Genomic DNA, 23,227 nt, shown 5'->3' with positions numbered 1-23,227 from the left:
ATATTTAGGTCTTTCTGTATGTTTACGTTTAGAACGTACCACGGAGCTCATATTACATACAAATATCCGTATATACAGAGATACGAATAAAAGACCCAATCAACTCAGTTATCTTTCTAATCAAGAATATTTATATATTACGCCAGATGTTACAGCAAAAGCATCAAAAGTAGCTTTAAAATATTTGTTTTGAAGATCTTACCTTTTTACTGCAAACACACAGTCATGTGAATTAAATTTTTTTACAGCTTCGACTATATATTTTTCCTTCAAAAAAATAGACGTGCATTGAAATAATGCGAAGCTTTGTATTATTTCATGTTTTTTTAGAAATTCATCGACCGCATCGACTGATGACGTGTTATCCATGGCATACTCAGCGGGCCGATGGTGTACTATAGCTCCATCTAAAAGAAAGTAACTTTTTAAATTAATTTCTTTGTATGAAACTTCAAATCATTAAATTTTCCATTTATTCTGTTGCGTTACTAAGTTGTCACTTACTTGAATGTATACGATGTGTATCTCTGTTTATTACAAACACAGTTCTTTGATGCTATAATGTTTATTTATTTACTACTCGGCTGGCAGGCAATAAATATAGCAGTCCATTTTTCAGCGTGGACGATGCTGTTGATTTCTATTTAATTCATAATGAATAGAATATTATAGGCAGTGTCGTATAATATTCAGAGAACAATATAATGATACACGTAAGCATCGTTGACATTTGTTGACCACACCTGACACAGTTTTGCTCCGTCCAAGTACTGATGCCAAATAGAGGTTAGTAGCGATCGAGGTCGAGTTAGAAGAAAATGAAAATGCTATCAACGATCGAGTGAATGAATCAGCAGCCTAGAGGCAAAATGCAAGTCTGATATTGTAAATGCAGCAGCATACTATACCGAATAAATTTGGAAAATACGCGAAAACTAGTTTTGGCTTTGCAAATGAGTTGAGATATTTGTAGCCAGCTTACAAGTCGACATGTTGTGATTCGCAAAGTAACACACTTTCTCGAATCTCAAGAAGCGGGGCCTCTCGCTCAATAAAAACAGGCCACTCAAATCAAGGTAGCTGAATGGCTAGACGTTATTCCATGCCAGATGTTGGTGATGAATACATTATATATATATTTATATTAAATAAAGGCAAAGGCTACAGTGGAGTCAGACCAATAGCATAAACAGCTTTATTTGAGAGACTTCGTTTATCAACTGATACAACAAGTCAAATGTCACAATGCTCAAATTTCAAAGTCTTTAAAGGCTTTAATTGTCAGTCGCACAATCCCATGCAAGTTTATATAAAATTGGTGCACTTAAACCACCACTTTCTGAAAGTGAATTATCATTTAAGCAGACATCTTGTCGGTTAATCTAAACGTTTTCGAATATCTCTCAAGACATTTGCAACCCTATTGGTAATAATGGGGTTCCTTAAAGACTAAAGGGTAAATGGTCACATAAGTCACATTTTCAATCTTGTGTTCTTTCTTTCTTGTAGACATGAGAAGTTTACAAATTTACAGCAGAGCAAAGAAGATGTGCAGTGGCAGTCTTCAAATTGAAATAAAGAAATTACTTATGTTTCAATAATAGCGCTGGTCTATTATTTTCAAACATAATTTTGTCCTTCGATCTGATTCTCTCGTGAGTCAGTAGCTCAACTCAAGTTTCTATATGGAGAAACTCAAGGCGATTAAGAGCAAACTAAAGTCCAGTATGACACGGCTGCGAAAATCTCACGCCGGATTGCAATGTGGACATAGTTAAAACAAAGTTTGACTTGACGCCGTTTTGGGCGCAGTTTGACCGATCTACAGATGACATGTGTTGGAGTCTCAAGAGTATGTCTCAAGTGTACGAGAGTAAGTACATGAGAGCACAGGTGCTGCTTTTTGCGCTAAAGATCCCTGGCGCAAACAAATGCAAACTCATCACTAGTCAATCGCATCTCCCCCTAATTGAAATTCAAGTATCTTGGAGAGATAGATACATCGAAGCCAAGAGAACACCGTTAAAACTAAAAGCCAATAGCCTTCACTGGCTTACAACGCTCGGTCCTCATTTAGTCTATAAGTATATAAGGTCCTGCTCTACAATTCTGTACTTAAACCCATCGGGACCTATGACTCCCAATTATGTGGGAACGCCAGCAGATGATAGATGTTGTCCAGAGAGCTAAGTCGAAGATCCTTACAACTATCACCGGGGCACCGTGGAACGTTCGAAATAAAAACATACAGAAAGACCTAAATATCCAACCAGTCAGAGATGTAATAGCTGAATAAAAGGAAAAAATACTACAGCCAGCAAACATTCTTTGCACCTTAATCCTCACGTGCGAGGGCTAACAAGGCTTTGCAGCCGCTACGTTTTCGTTCATAACGTGCAATCCTAAAACAGTCCAAAAGAACTGTTAGATAATGTTTAGTTATAAGTTTTGTTAGTTATCTCTTATTGTTAGTCTCTCTTCTCTTTAAGAGAATATTCAACGACAAAAGTAAAGTTAAAAAAAAAAAAAAAGTGGACAAATTAAAGTTGGGCGCAACCAACTTTTAGATACACTTTGACCTAGGGCACGCATGCACTCATGAACACATACACACAAAACAGCGGTGCGTCAGCCCGTGCATCCCAGTATATATTGAAAATTGAAATGTAAATAATTGTTTAAGTTATTTATCCGACCGTTCTGAAATCAAATCAAAATCGGTCGAAAGCATGACTAGGCAATTTTGCGATTTATTTATTTTAGATTTTGAAAGAGTTTTTTACTGCTATATATCGTTTTTTTCGACTTTTGCGGGGGAAGGGGGAGGAAATTAAAAAAAATAAATAAAACGTAATGCCCTGGGTATAGTAGCACCTACATACCAAGTTTGGTTGCTCAAGCTCTTATAGTTGCTGTAAAACACGCACTCATACAGTCGGACAGACGGACATGGCTATATCGACTCAGTTTGTCTTTGATCTTGATCAGTCAAGAATATATATACTTTACTTTACTCCTTCTCCCTGTTACATACATTTGCATAACTTCATAATACCTTTTCCATTTTTTACAAAAGTATAAAAAGTACGGCGTAAACCCACCTGTTCTTTAACCTTTCAATAGATGAGTGAAGATCGCTTGCTTTGCCTTCGACATGGTCAGGCAGAAAATAAACACAATTATTTGGTAAATCAGCGTTCATTAAAGGCCACCTCAAAGTTGTGCAGACTTGCTCCTATACTTGACGATACTGATCTTTTGCGTGTAGGCGGGCACCTTAGCAATTCAGAGTTACCATTTTCAACCAGGCATTCGATAATGGCATCAGCTTTGTGGGTGCTAAACGGGCCCTAAACGAGATGGAGCTACATCAATCACAGCAGCACAACGAAACCATATCAGAGATCCTGGCAGCTGACGGAATTCATTGGGGTGACAAATGGGAGTCTGCTGTACGTTCTGTGAAACTTCATCTTCATCTAGTGGTGGACAGCACGACGCTCACATTTGAACAAATGCACACACTTTTTGCACAGGTGGAAGCTGTAGTTAACTATCGTCCACTGTATACCACATCCGATACTGATTTAGGGTATCTGTCACCTGCACATCTGTTTATTGGTCGCCCATACACAATGGTTTAAATGGCGATCTTGGACAAGTGCCCAAAAACCTATTGGATTAATGGCAGCAATCACAACCCATTCTGCATTAATTTAATTTAATTTACAACAACGCCCAAAGTGGATGGTCAACTTGCCAAACCTGGTAGCTGGTTTTTTTTTTTTTTTTTTTTGATTATTAATCGGAGTTTCTTTCACTTACTGGGCTTACTTTCACTTACGTCATTACAGAAAGAACTGGCACTTCAGAGTCTTTTAGGCTGTCGACTATTCTTTCTTTCTTTCTAATTAACATAGCTCTTTTTTTTTTTTTTTTTTTCCAGTTCCCGTTTGCTTTCTTTTAATATATATTATATAAAATAAAAGATTTAACCCGAGCTGGGATATCAGCTCAAACGTAGGTGGAAGGCGTGACTGCTACCACCGGCGGGCTCGGGGAGCGAGCAATCCTCCGCGTGTCGCCAGCGGTCACAAGACAATGACTAGACAAGACGGGGTGGATCAAGAATTATTGGACACGGAAGCGGAAGACGTGATCACGGCCAACGACGGAGATAGAACTATCGCAAACGTTAGCTCGGATTCCGTTAAGCGATGAGCCACAGAACACCGACTTAGCTGATATGACCCAGGTTCCAACCACGAACGACAAAGTGAAACTCGACGCTACTAGCCAACTCAACCTGCGGCGCAAAAATTGCAAAAATCCCAAAAAATTCCATTAGGATTTCTCTGTCACTCACTGAGAAGGAAAAGCGACGCAAGAAGAAACAAGCTCATCGTTCGACAATTTGAGGGTATTACAAATGGGGTAGCAACTCAAGCAGTTTCCCAAGGTACCACTGCTAAGACGGGGGCTACAGGGAAGGCAGGGAATAAGGCTAGTCCTTCTACATCAAGGATGGTGGATGTGCGAGCGACAGCCTCCCAAAAACCGGACAAACAGACTAAGCAGGCTGGAGACAACGGGAAGCAGAAGACTTCTGCCTCCATCAATAAAAGACAGAGGTCAGATGACTCTGCTAAGGGGTTTGAGAGCAAACGAACTTGTTTGGGAGAAATGCTGACTAGATTAAGCGCGAAGCCTGAACTTCAGGTTGTCGTTATCGATAGAAGAGATCCGGAAGGAAATTTTTCACCTGATAACTGGCTTATACTCGAGAAAGCCATCAACAGGGCAATACATGAGGCGATGTTCCGTTCCCGTTTTTGATCGCATCAAGTTGTATAAGAGCGTTAAGGCGGTGGCTTGTGCCAAAGACACAGTCCAAAACCTTGGGGAAATGTAGCTTGGTACAAGGTTTGGCGTAGTACGCACGGTTCCACCTCCAATGATGGAGGATAGAATCATACTCGACATCAAGCGCCAGAACGAGGACGACCAACAACTGGACAATAACGAGAATACTGGATCGCGATAAAGGAAAGAGCAAGGATTTATGCATCAGCATTAGTCACGAATCCAAGTGCCACCTCCTTCGCAACCAATGCCAGCTAAAGATGGGGTTGGAGAGCCTTAGGGCGATCATTCTCAAAAAGACGGACAACAAGGGGGTTAGACCAAGTGAAGAAGCTCAAAGTAGTGCAGATTAATCTGCATCACTCCAGAGTTGACCTACTGAGGCTTATGGATCCAGGAGCCCTGGATCGTGGGTGAAAGAGTTTGTGAACTAAGATCCCGTGCATATCATTTCCTTGTCCTGCTAGTTGCGGGTAAGCCAAGAACCTATATCGTGGTAAGAGCAGGATTCAATGTTCTTTTTTCTACTCGTTTCAGTAACGGTAACACTATGCGAACAAAGGAGTGGGCCCAACCTGTACCTGGCATCTACATACTCTTGAAAAACATACATTTAAATACCATAAACATACTGATTTCATTATCACAAAAAACACGCCATATTACACAATTTAATTGACACAAATAACAATAAAACAGCAATGCAGGTCAAGCATTGGTAAGGAAAATAATATCGCTGACCGTACATAATGTGCTGACCATACAATATGATCCAATAAGCAGTCGGTCAACCAACCCGGTAGTATGCGAATTATGCTGCATAGCAATGACCCACAACAAATTAGCTCATTTATTAGCACACACGCACCGAAGGATACCCACTCCGCAGTCTGCCTGGTTCCAAGTACCAGGTTTTACGATTGCACTTTCCTAGACGGGAGCGGCTGTACCTTGTTAGCCCTCACGCGAGGGGATTAGAATGCGAAGAAAGCTTGCTTTAGTATTTTTTCCGTGTGTTCAGCAATTACATCTCAGACTGCTTGTCGATTCGGTTCGAGCGTACCTCGGTGCCCCGGTGATAATTCTTAGGATTTTTGACTAAACTCTCTGGACAATATCAATATTGCTACTGGTGGCGTTCCCCCATAGTTGGGAGCCATAGGTCCAGATGGGCTTACGTACGGAATTGTAGAGCAGGACCTTATATTCAAAACTGCGTGAGGACCGAGCGTTGATAAGCCAGTGGAGCGCTGTTGGCTTTTAAGTTTTTAGTTGCGTTCAGAGAACGGGCATCTTGGCAATCGATGTGCCGCCATGTTGAGTTTCGTGTCGAAGTGTACTCAAGATTACGTCACTTTCGTTTGCTTGCGCGAAGTGCGTAATGTTTATTATGAGCGGCTGGGGCAATTTTCCCTTTAGGTAAACGTTTAAAAATGTTGTTTTTCGTTTACTTTATTCGCCACTTTCGACCATATGAAAGGAGCCAATTTGCGCTGATGCATACATAGGGCATCTCGAACGGCTAAGAATAGCTGTATCGTAGCAAAGGTGGATGTTGTTAGTCATCTACTTGTTGGAATATCTGCTGTGTAATTTGATTCTGTGTCTTATAGATAATATGATGATGTTTCCACGTCCAGCCTGATCAAGAAATAAGGAACAGATGGAAAATTCCAGAAGTGCCCTTAGCAGAGCCATATTTCTACATATCAGAAAAAATTGACATGTTGATACTCGCTACTATAGCCAGAACAACATAAACTAAACTCTGGAGGACCAGTTCTACACTGAACACTGAACTAGGATGGATCATAGCAGGAAGAGTGAACGATGCAAACAAGTCCACAGCCATCTGCGCAGCAGAATTAATGAAACGTTTTTGGACATTGGATAACATAGAGTCAGAAGAAAAGCATCGAACACCTACTGAAAGTGCATTGTGAGACTCACTTCCTAGAGCACTTACGATTCGCAACGGATGGCAGAATCATAGTCAAACTTCCATTTTCTGAACACTGTTCAGCCTCGGGAATTTCGATGGATATAGCCAGCAAACGCTTCTTAGCATTGGAACGCGGAGTCTCAGCAAATACTTAGAAGCAATACGAAGACTTTATGTCAGAGTACGAAAAGATCGGACACTGGAAACATGTATTACCTCATCAAATACCAAAAAATCACTATGTCATCACCCATCATTGTGTATTAAAGTCTGCCAGCAGCACAACAGAGCTGCGAGTTGTGTTTGACGCATCATGTAAGACATCTACTGGACATCTACAATTCAAAGCGATTTACAGATTAAAAACAGTGACATATGGTACAAAGACCGCTCCATTTCTACCAACAAAATGTCTGGATCTTCTGGCCACAAAACATATGGACAGATTTCAAATAGATGCAACAGCACTAAAACATGACTTCTATGTAGATGACTGCTTAACAAACAAAATTTCAATAGCCGAAGCAGTGCGAGCTCAGCAAGAACTAAGGAACCATCAGGATGATGATGAGCATGGTGCTCAAACAATGATCAAATTCTAGAAGGAATCCCAAATGACGACATTGTAAGCGATGTCAATCTTGGAGAAACGCTAGAACATTACAGTGTTAAGACATTGGGTCTTATTTGGATGCCCAAGAAGGATCTACTCTGTGGCCGCACCCAGGCTAGCACGTCAACAATGATTACAAAACATGTCGTATGCTTCCGAGTTGGATCACAAGATTCTTCGACCCCTTGGGGATTATTTGCTCCAGTAGTGGTAAAGGCAAATAATATTTATGCAGCGTCTCTGGGTATCAAAATCTCGATTGGGATAGCGAGCTACCTACAAATCTTCAAAATGAATGGAAGGATATATCGCGAGGATTTGCAGTGTCTAAGCAAAATGCATATCCCAAGACACATATTTGATGGGAAGACGCCAGTCACTAGGGAGCTACACACGTTTGTAGATGCATCAGAACGTGCATACGGTGCTGCAATAAACATACTCGCCCTCTACAAAAACAAGCAATTATCTGTACGCCTACTGTGCTCCAAGTCTCGAGTAGCTCCAATAGCAAAACAATCATTACCACGAGTAGAACTACGTGCCGCACTATTAAGCGCAGAACTCACTGTCAGAGCTCGACAAGATCTGAATCTAAACTCTGAACTAGTGCCAGGCTACTTTTGGTCAGACTCTACTTTTGTTCTATTATGGATTAATGCAGCAGCCTCAACATACCACACATTTGTGGCAAATAGAATTGCAAAATTTCAGGCATTGACAAACCAAAATGAATGGCATCATGTATCATCTGCCAACAAAGCTGCTGATGTACTACGCCCGAAGATTACCCGATCATAGATTATGGCTATAAGGACCATTATTTTTACACGGTTCACCAGGAAAATGGATAGCACCAATATCCATCCCACTAAGTAACCTTGAAAGAAAGACTAAGCATGTGACCCCAGCCATTTCGCCACCCACAGTAGGCAAAGAACTATACAAGTTAACCACCGACTCTAGCATTGTGCTGAGTAAGGTGCACGTGGCCCCCGACCACTGACTCCGCCAGTTCTGCGAAAGAATGTGCAGCTGGACGGAGTCATGTTGCACCGCGCGTCCGGCGAAGTTCGTGAAATCGTAGACGACCGTGGGAGCGATGTTGGCGCGCCGCTGCAGCGCTGCCTGCAATTGTAGGGCTAGAGTTAAGCATTCAATCTTGTATCATTTAGTTATAATTTGATAGTCGCGGACACAACAGTGCGCTAATAAAGATTAACTCCGCTAAACACTAACAAGTGACTTATAATTGGCGCCCAACCAAACCGAATCTAATTTTAGTAATTTTTTTATGTTAAAACAACAGTTGCAACATAAAGACAAAAAGAACAAGTTAAACAAGTAAAAATAGTTTAAATAAACCAAAACCGAATCTAACGAACTCGGTAGTGCTTTTAGTGTCAAACACAATAGCTATAACAGAAAATAAAAAAAAAAAAAAATAAAAAAAATATAAAACAAAAGGCAAAGACCAATAATTTAAAGTTTAAATTTTAAACAAGTGAGAACAGTTTAAATAACTACTAACTAAAACCGAATCTAACGACATCGGTAGTGTTTAATGCTAAAAACAACAATTATAGCATAAAAATAAAATAAAATTTAAACAAGTGAAAACAGTTTAATTAACAACCAAAAAAAACTTTTTAAAAAAAAAAAAAAAAAAATAATAAGAACCAACGACTGCAGCGAGGGCATACAAACAACCGAAACAGAGCTAAAACGACAGCAGCGGGGGAAACCACATAAATATATTTTATAAAAATGTAAGTGATTTGTGAAGTTAACTAAGCAAGTTCAGTGTTACCCTCTATCCAACTAAAACTGTGCTGCAAACACTTGCATCTCCGACGCAAAAAAAAAAAAATTTTTTTTCTTTTAATAAATAATAATTCTAACCATTTACTGCTATTTAAGTCATTGCTCGTTTATTTTTGATTTTTGCATTATCGTTGATTTTCGAATTTTTGCACACGACACGTTTGCATCGCAACCCCGACCCAATCTGTACTAGATAGCGGGGGCCTATATGAAGAAAAACGACAGTGCCACAGACGAAACAAACCAAGATAATTACGACAGTGACGACAGTGTCCTAGCTAGCTTAATAGAGGGTCTTGTAACGTTACAGGTGTCAGAGAGCCCACCTCCCATATCAAAATATACTATGGACCCAGAACAGCTGCGGGTTATAATTCAGGCTGCAGTTAGCAGCGCATTGGCCGCACAGGCGGATGAGAATAGGAAACTAAAGGAAGAGATAGATGAAAAAATCGCCCTAGTTTCAGCAAAGTTTGCAGATACAAGCCTCGAGCCTTCGGCGATAAAGGTATATGAGGATGCAGAGATAATAGAGGGGGTCCAGTGTAACGAGCCTCTCGATGCGGTCAAATGCTTGACCGAGTTCGACGGCACACACGGGACGTATGTATCATGGCGAAAAGCGGCGCATACAGCATATAAAACCTTCAAAAACTATAACGGAAGCAGCCGCCATTTCATGGCGATTGCTATAATCCGTAGTAAAGTAAGGGGCGCCGCAGACGCAGTCTTATCCTCATTTAACACCGCCACCAACTTCGATGCGATTATCGCAAGGCTAGACTTCACATATAGTGACAAAAGACCTATCCACGTTATCGAACAAGAGATGGCCGTCCTCACACAAGGTACCTTGTCCATCGTACAATACTACGATGAGGTGGAAAAAAAATTCACCTTACTAACAAACAAGGCGTACATGACGTACGACAAAAACCTCGCTGAGGGCATGTGTGAAAAGTTCAGAGGTGACGCTCTCAGAGTGTTCATCTCAGGACTTAAACGCGGTCTCAGCAACGTTCTTTTCGCGGCCCGCCCGCAAGACATGCCAACGGCGCTCGCCATGGCACAGGAAGTGGAGGCTAACCACGAAAGATTCCAGCGCGCAACAAGCTATGCCAAAGGAGCAGAAGCGCTAGCGCAACAGAATCAAAATCAAAAAGCCACGCAAAACACAGCTCAGGGCAAGAACCCACATTTTAAAAAACAGGGTGGGCAAGAGCCAAAGAAAGGTCCAAACAAGCAAGGGGCCGAAAGCGCCCCAGAGCCGATGGACGTGGACCCATCGTCCTCAAGGTTCAGGCAGGCAACAAACTATCAGAAGCCACAGGGCTCTGGTAAAATGAATCAGGGGGGCAAGCGTCAGGCAGGATCTGACCGCGTGTCGGACGCCAGGCGTCAAAGGGTAGACCATTTAGACGCCGACGCACAATACGCCGGTGTAGCAGAGGCAGAAGTCGCTGCTATCAACTGCGAACACGAACAAGGGTACGAGAGTGACAATGCCAATTTTTTAGGGGTAAGTCCCTGCTGCCGTTCATTCGGCGAAGAGTAGCAGGGACAGAAATGACCTTTTTAATAGACACGGGCGCGTCAAAAAACTACATCAAGCCACAAAGGCTTTTAACTGATGTCGTACCGGTCGAAGCTCCCTTCACGGTGCACTCCATTTACGGCTCCACCAACATTGTCAAAAAATGTAGGATGTCCATGCTCGGGTGTGACACGCATTTTTTCGTTCTAGACTCATTGTCTACTTTCGATGGGATTATTGGCCTAGACCTGCTAAAGCAGGCCGGAGCAATCCTATGCCTAAAGGAAGGCACACTGAAGGTGGGAAAAACTTCCGAGGCATTACAGTACCATAGTTGTGCCGATGTCAATCTCACAAAAACTTGTGAGGTAGAAGCCCCACATGCTGTCAAGGCAGAGTTCCAAGCTATGCTTAACAGGAACAAAAGTGCGTTCGCGGACCCTAACGAGTCCCTGCCCTACAACACTGCAGTCGTGGCCACAATAAGAACCACAGACAGCGAAGCAGTATACTCCAAGCTGTACCCGTATTCCGCGGGCGTCAGCGATTTTGTAGCCACTGAAGTGAGAAACCTCCTTCAAACTGGCGTAATACAAAAATCCCACTCCCCATACAACAACCCAATATGGGTAGTCGATAAAAAAGGTATCGATGATAAGGGCAACAAAAAAAAGCGTATGGTAATAGATTTCAGGAAACTCAACCTTAAAACTGTCGCCGATAAGTACCCCATGCCAAGCATCTCCATGATATTGGCAAACTTGGGTAAAGCCCGTTACTTCACAACGCTAGATCTGAAGGCCGGCTACCACCAAATAACTTTGGCGGAGCGCGATAGGGAAAAGACAGCGTTCTCTGTAAGTGGAGGGAAGTACGAATTTTGCCGACTCCCATTCGGTTTGAAAAATGCGGAAAGCATTTTTCAGCGTAGCATTGATAATGTCCTGCGGGAACAAGTTCGGAAATACTGTTATGTCTATGGAGACGACGTCATAGTCTTCTCGGAGAACGAGTCAGACCACGTTAAGCACGTGGACTGGGTTCTGAAAAGCCTACACGACGCAAATATGCGAGTGGGCCTAGAGAAGTCCCAATTCTTCAAAGACAGTGTTGAGTACTTAGGGTTTATAGTGACAAAAGATGGCGCGAAAACAGATCCTGAGAAGGTTAGGGCAATTCAGCAATATCCCGAGCCCAAATCTATATTCGACATCAGGTCCTTTCTGGGACTCGCAAGCTATTATCGCTGTTTCATTAAAGATTTTGCAGCAATAGCAAAGCCACTGTCTGACATTTTGAAAGGGGAAAACGGGTCTGTTAGCAAGTATAAGTCCAAAAAGATTACAATAAACCTCAACGAGGTACAGCGTAACGCATTCGAGAAGTTAAGAAACATATTGGCATCGGAAGAGGTCATGCTAATGTACCCAGACTATAAAAAACCCTTCGACCTGACCACAGACGCTTCAGCCTATGGCATAGGGGCAGTCCTGTCACAAAAAGGTCGCCCGATCACAATGATATCCCGCACGCTGAAAGACAGGGAACTCAACTACGCCACTAACGAGCGTGAGCTGCTGGCCATAGTGTGGGCTTTGGCCAAACTTCGTCATTACCTCTACGGGGTAAGAGACATAAATATTTTCACAGATCATCAGCCACTGACGTTCGCGGTATCTGAAAGCAACCCGAACGCCAAGATTAAGCGCTGGAAAGCACGAGTGGACGAAACAGGGGCGAAAATGTTTTATAAGCCAGGTAGGGAAAACCACGTAGCCGACGCACTATCGCGCCAAAACGTAAATGCCCTGAACGATCAATGTGAAGAGCCAGAATCTGACGCAGCTACAATCCACAGCGAGGTGTCGCTAACCTACACCATAGACTCAACAGACAAACCGTTGAACTGCTTCCGAAATCAAATCATATTAGAGGAAGCTCGTTTTCAGCTAAAAAGGGACTTTATCCTCTTCGGCGAAAAAGCTCGCCACGTAATTAACTTTACGGATAAAGGAAACCTTATTGAAACAATTAAAGCTGTTTTAAACCCAAAGGTCGTCAACGCCATAAACTGCACCTTGCCTGTCCTAGCTAGTGTCCAGCACGAACTCATAAAGAGCTTTCCTGCTACCAAATTTTGGCATTGCAAGAACGTCGTTACCGACGTTCTCCGCAGTGACGATAGGAAAGAAGTCATGGTCACTGAGCACAATCGAGCCCACAGAGCCGCTCAAGAAAATGTGAAACAGGTCATGACAGAATATTACTTCCCCAAAATGACCAAGATGGCAAACGAGGTAGTACTTAGCTGCAAGATTTGCACAAGGGCGAAATACGACAGACACCCGACAAAACAAGAACTCGGCAAGACGCCAATCCCGTCACAGACCGGAGAAATGTTGCACATCGACATTTTCTCGACTGACAAAAAACACTTTCTCACGTGCATTGACAAATTCTCGAAATTTGCAATCGCACAACCAATTATATCCCGCACCATAGAAGATACCAGGGGCCCACTTCTAATTATCATGAACATGTTCCCGCAAGCAAAGCAGATATACTGCGACAACGAGCCCGCCTTCAAATCCGAGACCATCAGGTCCATGTTGGAGAATAACTATGGCGTAGCCATAGTTAACGCACCACCACTCCATAGCACTTCAAACGGGCAAGTGGAGCGACTACATAGCACACTGCTAGAGATAGCAAGGTGCCTGAAGCTCCAAAGGGGTATAACCGACACGGTTGACCTCATATTGCAGGCAACGATAGAATACAACGCGTCTATTCACTCAGTCGTAGAAAAAAGACCTAGGGACATCCTACACGCCGCTTCACCGGAGTGCGTACAGAATATCGGCAGGAAAATTCAGATTGCTCAGGACAAACAGAATGCAAGGGTTAACCAGAAACGGCAGAATAGGGTATTCGAAGTAGGAGAAAGGGTCCAGATAAAGACAAATCGAAGGTTAGGTAATAAATTGACACCGTTGAGTAACGAAAAGAAAGTTCAGGCAGACCTGGGGACAACGGTCCTTATTGAAGGGGGGGTGGTCCACAAGGACAACCTCCGATGAAAACCCTATACAATTACTAATAGCGAACCTTTTCAGGGTTCCACTGGCGACACTTTTAGTTTTGACCGTAACATCGGCGCGAATCACCAACTATTCGCAATCGAAATATATTCCGATTGCTGATGGGGACATTCTACTTTGGGACAAATACGGATACTTACGACATACGACCAACCTGTCAGACTACAAGAAGATGACGGACGAGACGATACAGATGACAGACATGTTTCCTCAATCCCATATGAGCAAACTACTAGAAATAGACACCGAACACGTAAGGGACATGATAACTGCCTTAGACATCCACCACCGCAAGGTAAGAAGCCTTGAATTCTTGGGGACAGCCCTTAAGGCTGTGGCAGGTACACCGGACGCAGACGACTTACGGGAATTGAAACTGACGCAGTGGGTCGCTGCAAACAATAGACAGATTATTATAAATTCAAAAGACCAGGAAAAGATAAACGAGTTGACAAATACAGTTAATGAAATATTGAAGGCTTCAAAACAGAGACAGGCAGATACAGGTTACCTCTTTGAGGTACTGACAACAAGGAACAGGATGTTAACCATAGAACTAGGAAACCTCATGCTCACATTAACGTTAGAAAGGGTAAACATCATAAACCCAGCCATCATAGACCACACTGATCTTGCTTCCATGTTCACCGACCAAATCACAGGGACTACTATTACTGACATTCTAAAAGTGTCTAGAATAAGAATAGATCGTAAGGATAACATAATCACTCTAAATATTCAGTACCCTATAATAAGCAGGATATGCGGCAAGATATCTATCTTCCCCGTCGCGCGCAACGGCTTAGTATTGCAACTCAGCAATAATCTAGTAGCTGACTGCGACGGCCAAATGATAGCTGTAACAGGCTGCAACACCACCGCAACCGCAACATTTTGCAGAAAGTCATCAGCCAGTACATGTGCCCAGGGGCTCCATTCGGGAGGCACAGCCCACTGCCTGTCGCAACCAAGCCACCTCGACCCCGTCACTGTGGTCGATGATGGCATTCTGATAATAAACGATCGCATGGCAGCCATTGCCTACGACAACAGTACCGAGACAATGGTAAGCGGAACGAACCTCATCACGTTCGGCTCCTACGCCACGGTCAATGGCACCCGATATGTGAACCCCAAAGGAGTTCACAGCCGCTTCCCAACGGTAGCAGCGTCGCCACTAATCAACATCAGCGGCCACGACGCAATTCTTAGCCTACCATACATCCATCGGCTGAGTGAGGAAAATCTAAACTACATCAACGAAATAAGGAGCAACGTCCAGATTGGAGCCGCATCAATGATATCTTTAGGAGCACTCCTAATAATCGCCGCCATATGCGCCGGACTTTATGGCCTCAATCGGTTCTTAGCAAATCGACGGAACGCCAGGCAAATCTCAGAACTGATTGACAATCTCCGCATTACCGAGGACGATCGATCTTTGAGAGGGGGGGCAGTTAACCACCGACTCTAGCATTGTGCTGAGTAAGGTGCACGTGGCCCCCGACCACTGACTCCGCCAGTTCTGCGAAGAATGTGCAGCTGGACGGAGTCATGTTGCACCGCGCGTCCGGCGAAGTTCGTGAAATCGTAGACGACCGTGGGAGCGATGTTGGCGCGCCGCTGCAGCGCTGCCTGCAATTGTAGGGCTAGAGTTAAGCATTCAATCTTGTATCATTTAGTTATAATTTGAAAGTCGCGGACACAACACTGCGCTAATAAAGATTAACTCCGCTAAACACTAACAAGTGACTTAAAATTTACACTTGCAAGCATAGGCATTCTTTCCACAAGTTGCAACGCATTGGAGCCTATATGCGGCGATTCTGCTAGAAAAAATTTAGATCAGCAACCACCACTCTATGCATGACAGAGTTAGATCAAGCCCGCAACCTAATAATGCGCATAATACAACTAGCTGAATTTTCAGTCGAAATAAAAATGTTGCGACACCACAACACAATGGACAAAAATAGTTCTATCTCATCGCTATAAATATAATATAAATGTCAAACAATTCATTGTGACAATGCCTCCAACTTTATTGAAGAAAACAACCAATTAAAGAAATTAGACCAATCAATATTTAGTGAAAGGACTCAAGCAGAAATAATCAACAACTGCAACAAAAAACAAGTGACCTTTAAATTCATACCACCACGAGCGCCAACTTTTGGAGGACTCTAGGAAGCTGCAGTCAAATCTGCAAAACGATTATTAGTTACCATCTCTCACGTGAAGAGTTTGAAACAGTGATCATTGAAATTGAAGGAATTTTGGATTCGCGCCCAATGACACCAATGTCAAACGATCCTACAGATACCACAGCTCTCACGCTAACACTTTTTCTAATTGGCGAAACTCTAACTGCTCCATCAGATATTAATAGCGACAGTAATGAAAAGTCCTTACTAAGACGCTGGGAACTGGTATCTAGACGCAAGCAAGGATTTTGGAAACAATGGTTGTAGTGGCCAAAAAGTAGTAATAAGCGTAGCGCATACAAATACTACTATTTTATCGTGTAGGCGTAGACTAAGAAACACAAAAGCTTTTAAGTTTTCTGATCAGCGAGCTTTTAAGCTAGCAGCCGCTCTGGCCGGAACTTCGCGCGAGAGCAAAGCATAAGTGCAGTGACCCTTGTAAGCAGACGAACGTAACTGCACAATCGTACGATGACGACGTTTTGTGCTAGACAAAGCGAAAGCTTTCGCTAGCGACAGCGAGTTAAGATCAAATTTGCGCTGGTCAGGTCAGTAATGAGATCAAACCGAAAGAGAAAAGTCGTACAGTTCGTCTCTAACGACAAAGTTCTTTTATAATCGCGTGTGCTGTGTAAAAGTTATAACATAATAAGTACAAGGAAAGCTAAGCCAAAAGTGACTGTCTTTACTGGTTTGATTAGGCCTAATTATAAAAAGAAAACAGGTCAGTTTTATAAAAATATTTTGGAAAAAGTATTGTATAAAAAGCGAAGCACTATAGTATAGTATATGCGTACATACATTATAACATATATGTCGGGTTAACACAATTCTCGTTGTTGGACATAATTGCCTTATTTAATATAACCGATTGTACTTGGCGAATAGTCTTGTGTTCACTGCAGCTAACTTAAGAGTGAGTGTTCCTGCCGCAAACACCTCACATGCTACCTTGCAGTTTCTGTCAAAGACCTCTCACCGTCTCTGTCTCTCGCAGTGACTCAAGAATACACGCACGACAATCGTATTGTGCGTAACTCTCTCAAACTTCTAACCTGATGCATCAAGCCCGTTTCGAACTATTTTGGCCACCTGGCGAATAGCCGGAACAAAGCAAAGAATCAACGTGCCAAATTATTTGTCATATACTGAGAACAATGATTTTAGATCCGACACGGCCATTCTGACACTAACACGTCCTCGTGTAACAAATAACACCAAATTTATCTTTTCGTCTTTTTATTTACAAGATAAAGCATAAGCATAACAAAATTCAAATTTCTTAATTTATTGTCTTATCATGATCACAATTTCACAAATTAACCTCCTTAACTTGATTTTTGCTATTTTTTTTTTTTCTTTTTTTTTTTTTATAATATTATTTACATTTCTTTATTTATCATTAATGCCACATAATCAAATGCTCCACACGCCATGATCAAAACAACATTCATATGTTTTGCACTTGTGCTTGCATTATCTTTTATGCAAAACTCTGCCATTGTCATTGGCCAGCAGTACTTCTTCGCCCTTATTGGCGTACTTAACTTTCTACAGTGTCTTCAACACTCTCAACATTTTGCTTTTCAACATTCTCAACATTTTCATTTTCTCTTTGTCTGCCGTCTAAAGCGACTTTTTTACTTTCGCAATAATCATCAAACACATTTAGTTCCTCGGGCACTTGCCCCTCTGGTAACTTTTTTATATCTTCATGTGCATATTTATAATTTCTTTTATTGGTTAAAGACTTTAAAATGTATCTATCACCCTCTAAAACCTCTATTATCTCAAAAGGCCCTTTGTATTTCGGACTCAGCTTGGTCTGATGTCTTTCTTCACTTTTAAGTAACACAAAATCTCCAACTTTGTGCCTCAGTACTTTTGCCTTATTTTTGTCAAATCGCACTTTATCATAAAGTGCAGTAGCAAGCACATTTTTTTCGGCTTGCGCTCTTACGTTTGATAAGTCAATAACATTTTCTATGTCACTAGGTGGAAGTAATCCTAATGGCCGTGCTACCTTTCCCAATAACATTTCTAAAGGACTTGCTTTCGTAACACGGTTGGTTGTACAATTGATTGCCAACTGTACCTCTCCTAGCACATTCTGCCAAGACTGCGTTCCAACCTCAACCGCCGTTAACATATTTTTCAAGGTGCTCATGATTCGTTCCACCTGACCATTAGCTCGACTTGCGCCAGTGGCTATTAAATGTAAGCTAATTTTCTGATCCGAACAAAATTGACTAAACTTCGCGCCTGTAAAGCACCTTCCCTGGTCAGCTATTATTCGGTTTGGTACTCCAAACAAAGACACAGAGGATTGAACAGCTTTAATGCAACTCTCACTGTCCAATTTAAGGCTATGACTAAGGTAAACATACTTGGTAAATGCGTCTACCTGAACAATAATATACTCCTTCTGGTCATTCTTGCCACTTAATTTTCCTGTTATATCGATGTGGATAGTGTGCCAAGGAATATTTACTTTTGGTATTGGATGCAGCTCAGCCTGCACTTTTCCTGAGGTGGATTTGGACATTTTGCATGTAATGCAGTTGTCAACAAATTTCTTAACATATTTTGACATATTGTCAAACCAGTAAAAATCGTAAGCTTTATCCAATGTTTTATCAAAACCTAGATGCATTATCGACTCATGAACTTGGTTTATAACAGACCATCTGAATGCACGTGGCACCACTGGTAAGCTACGTGTTCTGCCATTTCTCTGTATTTTCCGATGAAGCACTTCAGACCTCAGTTCGTATGTCTTAGCAATATTTTCGGGCAGAGAAAAATCTTTTATTTTTTGTACAATTTCGGTTATGTCTGAGTCTCGACGCTGTTCAGCAATAAGCCAGTTGCTTGAAATTTCAGCTAGATTTACTCTTTTCTCATTAACAATTTTTGCATGATTAGGCTTTGGTAAAAGAGGATTTCTTGACAAAAAGTCTACATGTGCCATTCGTTTTCCCTCTCTATATTGAATATCGAATGTGAATGACTGCAAGTAAGCCCACCAACGCTGTGCTCTGGGGGTCAAATTTATGTAATAAAATTGCACCGTAGCCACTGCAACTAGCATCAGTATGCAATTCAATTGGATGAACTGGGTCAAAAATAACAAGGACTGGTTTGTCGGTAAGAGTAGCAATAACATTTTTCCGTATCTGTTCATGTTCTGCCTTCCAAATAAATTTATTTTTGTCAGAGGTTAAGAAATATAATGGTTTCATTAATTGTGAAAATCCTTTAATAAACTGTCGGAAATAAGATGCTAACCCAATAAATTGTCTAAGTGAAGTGACTGACTGTGGAGGCGGCAGTGCAGTTAACGCTACAATTTTCTGTGGGTTTGGACGAATCTCTCCAGCACTTACACTGTAGCCCAAGTATTGAACTGATGTTTTCAGAAAGGCACACTTTGTAATATTGAATGAAAACCCAGCCTTTGTTAAAACGTTTAGAACGATCTGTAGTCTTTCTAGCGCCTCGCATTTAGTTGAAGCAACTATCATGATATCGTCCATGTAGACAATAACATAAGAGTTTGCAAGATCCCCCAGCGCCTGCATCACCAATCGTTGAAAAACAGCAGGTGCGTTTGTAAGCCCGAATGGCATAGATAAAAACTCGTATTGGCCATCTGGTGTTACGAACGCTGTATACTCAATAGAATCTGCATGTAAGGGAATTTGGTAATATCCACTGGCCATATCTAAGCATGTAAAGTAATTAGCTCCTCCAAGTCTATTAATTTGATCCTGTATTAGTGGTAACGGATATTTGTCAGCGACTGTGTTTGAATTAAGTTCCCTATAGTCAACGCAAAGTCTGTCCGAGCCATTCTTTTTCTTAACCAGTAATATAGGGCTTGCGTAAGGTGAGCAGCTTGGTCTAATTATATTGCATTTTAGCAGTTGACTAATTTGCTCCCGAACTATATCTCTTTCACATGGACTTAAACGATATGGCCTTCTTTGGACAGTTTTTGCTGGGTTAATCAATCTTATTTTCATTTCGCCAACTGTCACTTTGGTACTTGGGATACCATTGATAAACGAATTTGAGTACTTTGCTAACAATGAATTTAATTTTATTTTATCTTGTCCCTCAAGCTCAGTATTAATATCAGTCGGTTCACTGCCGGTACATAAATTAATTATTTTAGCTCTTGAGACTTTAAATTGGTTTGATGACATGAAAATATCAAAGCCCTGATTTAGTATCTCGCGGCCAATCACAATGTCGTTTTGCATATGGTCATCGGCTATGACATAAAACAAAATTTCCATACAATTATCATCAATTTTTACGTTACTTAATATCTGTACAGTACTACATATGCCAGTGCTGCCTATGCCTTTTAACATAACAATATTATTAAATCTTTTACCAGAAAATTTTGTACTTAGCTTTTCTTTCATCAACGAGCATTCCGATCCAGAATCAAAAGTAATTTCAAAAATTTCGTCTCTATGGTTAAGGCATCCCTTAGGTACTGCAACGCTGCACTGCTCCACTCGCTTTTCTCGGTTGAAAATCTTGCTCTTATCAGCTTCCTTCTTTGTACATTGCGTAGATATATGACCCAATTCTCCACACTTAATAGCAAGTAATATTTGGTTTTTCACGGTGATAACCATCATATCTGCCATGTCGTGTTCTTGTCAGCCGCAAAGAGATTCTGCCTGTTTTTCTGAGTTTGCATTCAAACATCTTATGGCCCAAGTTTTCCGCAAAAATGACACTCTATTGGATGATTGTTTTTGCCGCTTAGGATAAGTTTCGGGTTGTTGTTCCGTAAAGCCACTTTTTCTTTTATTAAAAGTGAACGCTTTTAATTCGGACTGTAAATCGGCTCTGGTTCGAACATTTGATGTAAAACTTAAACGCTGCAGTCGGCTATCGAAATTTGCCAATAATGCAAGAGTCACAGACACAGCAATCTTTTCAGTTTCCATTTGACGCCATTTTGTCGTTAGTTCGGTAATCATGCGGCTTGCATGCACAGCCAGACTCTCGCCATCAGTCGGTTTATTTGACAACATATTTAGAAACATGGCGGCTGGTGTTTCTATAATGTCAAAGCGTTGTAAAAATAATTCTTTAAATCCAAGCCAGGTTATATCAGCGTAGCACACTTGCGAAAGCCATTGCGAAGCGCTTCCCTCCAATGCTGAACTTAAGGGCACAACCAACGCACTGCCTTTTAGCTCATTTTCTTGTAAAATTATTTCAACCGTATTACACCACGATGAAGCGTTGGCGCTTGCCTTGTCTGGGTTGAATTTAGGCAGTTGCACAGATCTGCTCTGCCCTGCGTCAGGTGTAGTTGTTTTAATGGCCCGCACAAGTTCAATTAAATTTTTATTCTGCAACTCCATCATTATACGCCATGGTTCTTCGACTCTTGGAGGCAAAAGGCCAGATCCCACTTCTGATGTCGGGTTATCACAATTCTCGTTGTTGGACATAATTGCCTTATTTAATATAACCGATTGTACTTGGCGAATAGTCTTGTGTTCACTGCAGCTAACTTAAGAGTGAGTGTTCCTGCCGCAAACACCTCACATGCTACCTTGCAGTTTCTGTCAAAGACCTCTCACCGTCTCTGTCTCTCGCAGTGACTCAAGAATACACGCACGACAATCGTATTGTGCGTAACTCTCTCTCAAACTTCTAACCTGATGCATCAAGCCCGTTTCGAACTATTTTGGCCACCTGGCGAATAGCCGGAACAAAGCAAAGAATCAACGTGCCAAATTATTTGTCATACACTGAGTATTTTGGCCACCTGGCGAATAGCCGGGGCAAAGCAAGGAATCAACGTGCCAAATTATTTGTCATATACTGAGAACAATGATTTTAGATCCGACATGTATATATATATATGTATATATATAAATGTGTGACATATATATACATAGGTGTAATTCAAGTGAAAAATTAAACACAGATTACCCCGTCCTCGACCAAAGGCCGCACGCTTGCGATGACGTCTTTAAATTTTGGAAGAGACAGCATCCAGTAGTAATAATAGTGGCGGAGACCATGGCACACACGCGACTCGCCGGTGCATGCCGATCTACAGGACTGAAGGCTTGTTCCAGAACCCAGCTAGAGCGATTCGAAAACAAAAATATATTTTATATGATATAAACTAAAATAAACACATGAGCTAAGCCATAGAGCAATGTGTTAGCTAAAATGTAATAAGAAAAAATTGAATTGAATAACACCGAGGCTAATTAAGCACATCGCTAGCTTCATATCGCAATTCCTAGTATCAATTTTGATTAAAAGCTAAACTTATTTTACTTACTTAATTGAATCTAATTTTTTTTATTAATTCTAGTTTTAAGATTATTTGTAAAGCAGTTGTAGATTAGAAAACAATAATTTATTTAAACGGGCATGTCCTGGAAGAATTTGGTTTAACATGCTCGTCCGTAGATATATGTGTATGCAATCTTTTCTTTTTGACAGCCAGATACACTAAGCATCGCTGAGCTCAACGACGGCAAGACAATAAAAAAGAACAAAAAAAAAAAAAAACTAATATTTAAATTAAGGCTTCTGCCTGTTTATACTCATAGATATAATTACTGATAATGAGGTGTGTGGCCACAGCGAAAATATTTAGTACCGAACAAGTGACGCATACCCTTTTGATTAATAGTTTTTGATATCACTTTTTTGCATAAATTTTTTTTTTGCCAAATAATTGATAATTGTTGTTGGTCATGCAAGGCAATCAATTTGATTTCAGCTACTAACAGCTGACTGTGTAAGCTCGGATTTGGCGCTGAAAAAGTAGGCTTCTCCTCTCTCACCATGCGCTGTATACGCGCTCTTTTCTTTGTACGTGCATTTGGCACTGCACTAATAGCTCGCGCTCCATTTGTGCGTTCTTTTGTATCATATCCTCTACTATGCTTTATCTTATCGCTAAAATTTATTGGGCCGAGCCTATATTCTCTACTTACATTATTACGATCGTTCGCAATACCAGTTGAACTTTAACTCGCTTTAGACTCTCGTAACGGACAGACCCTGCTCTGTAGTTACTCTTGTAAGCCGGCCGTGCCGCATATATATATATGTACATACATATACTCAAAAACATTGTAAATTTAA

The 23,227-nt window shown here is 41.4% G+C and overlaps 1 protein-coding gene across 1 annotated transcript in view; it reads right to left on the bottom strand.

The window, feature by feature from the left end:
- The window catches only part of LOC117135002 (N-acylneuraminate cytidylyltransferase A), a 62,285-nt gene extending 40,721 nt beyond the window's left edge, over positions 1-21,564 (bottom strand). Inside the window, exons 1-4 of the mRNA XM_033294760.1 lie at positions 21,526-21,564; positions 15,393-15,512; positions 8,426-8,546; positions 203-407 (exon numbers count right to left, since the gene is read on the bottom strand). Coding sequence (XP_033150651.1) covers positions 203-407; positions 8,426-8,546; positions 15,393-15,512; positions 21,526-21,564 — 485 coding nt within the window. The remainder of the gene's footprint in view (positions 1-202; positions 408-8,425; positions 8,547-15,392; positions 15,513-21,525) is intronic.
- Between the last annotated feature and the right edge of the window lie 1,663 nt (positions 21,565-23,227).

Source organism: Drosophila busckii, unplaced genomic scaffold, assembly GCF_011750605.1.
Source record: "Drosophila busckii strain San Diego stock center, stock number 13000-0081.31 unplaced genomic scaffold, ASM1175060v1 chrUn_07, whole genome shotgun sequence".
Taxonomy (NCBI): Eukaryota; Metazoa; Arthropoda; class Insecta; order Diptera; family Drosophilidae; genus Drosophila; species Drosophila busckii.
The sequence above is the reverse complement of the archived record's forward strand: the minus strand, read 5'-3'. Positions and strand labels throughout refer to the sequence as shown.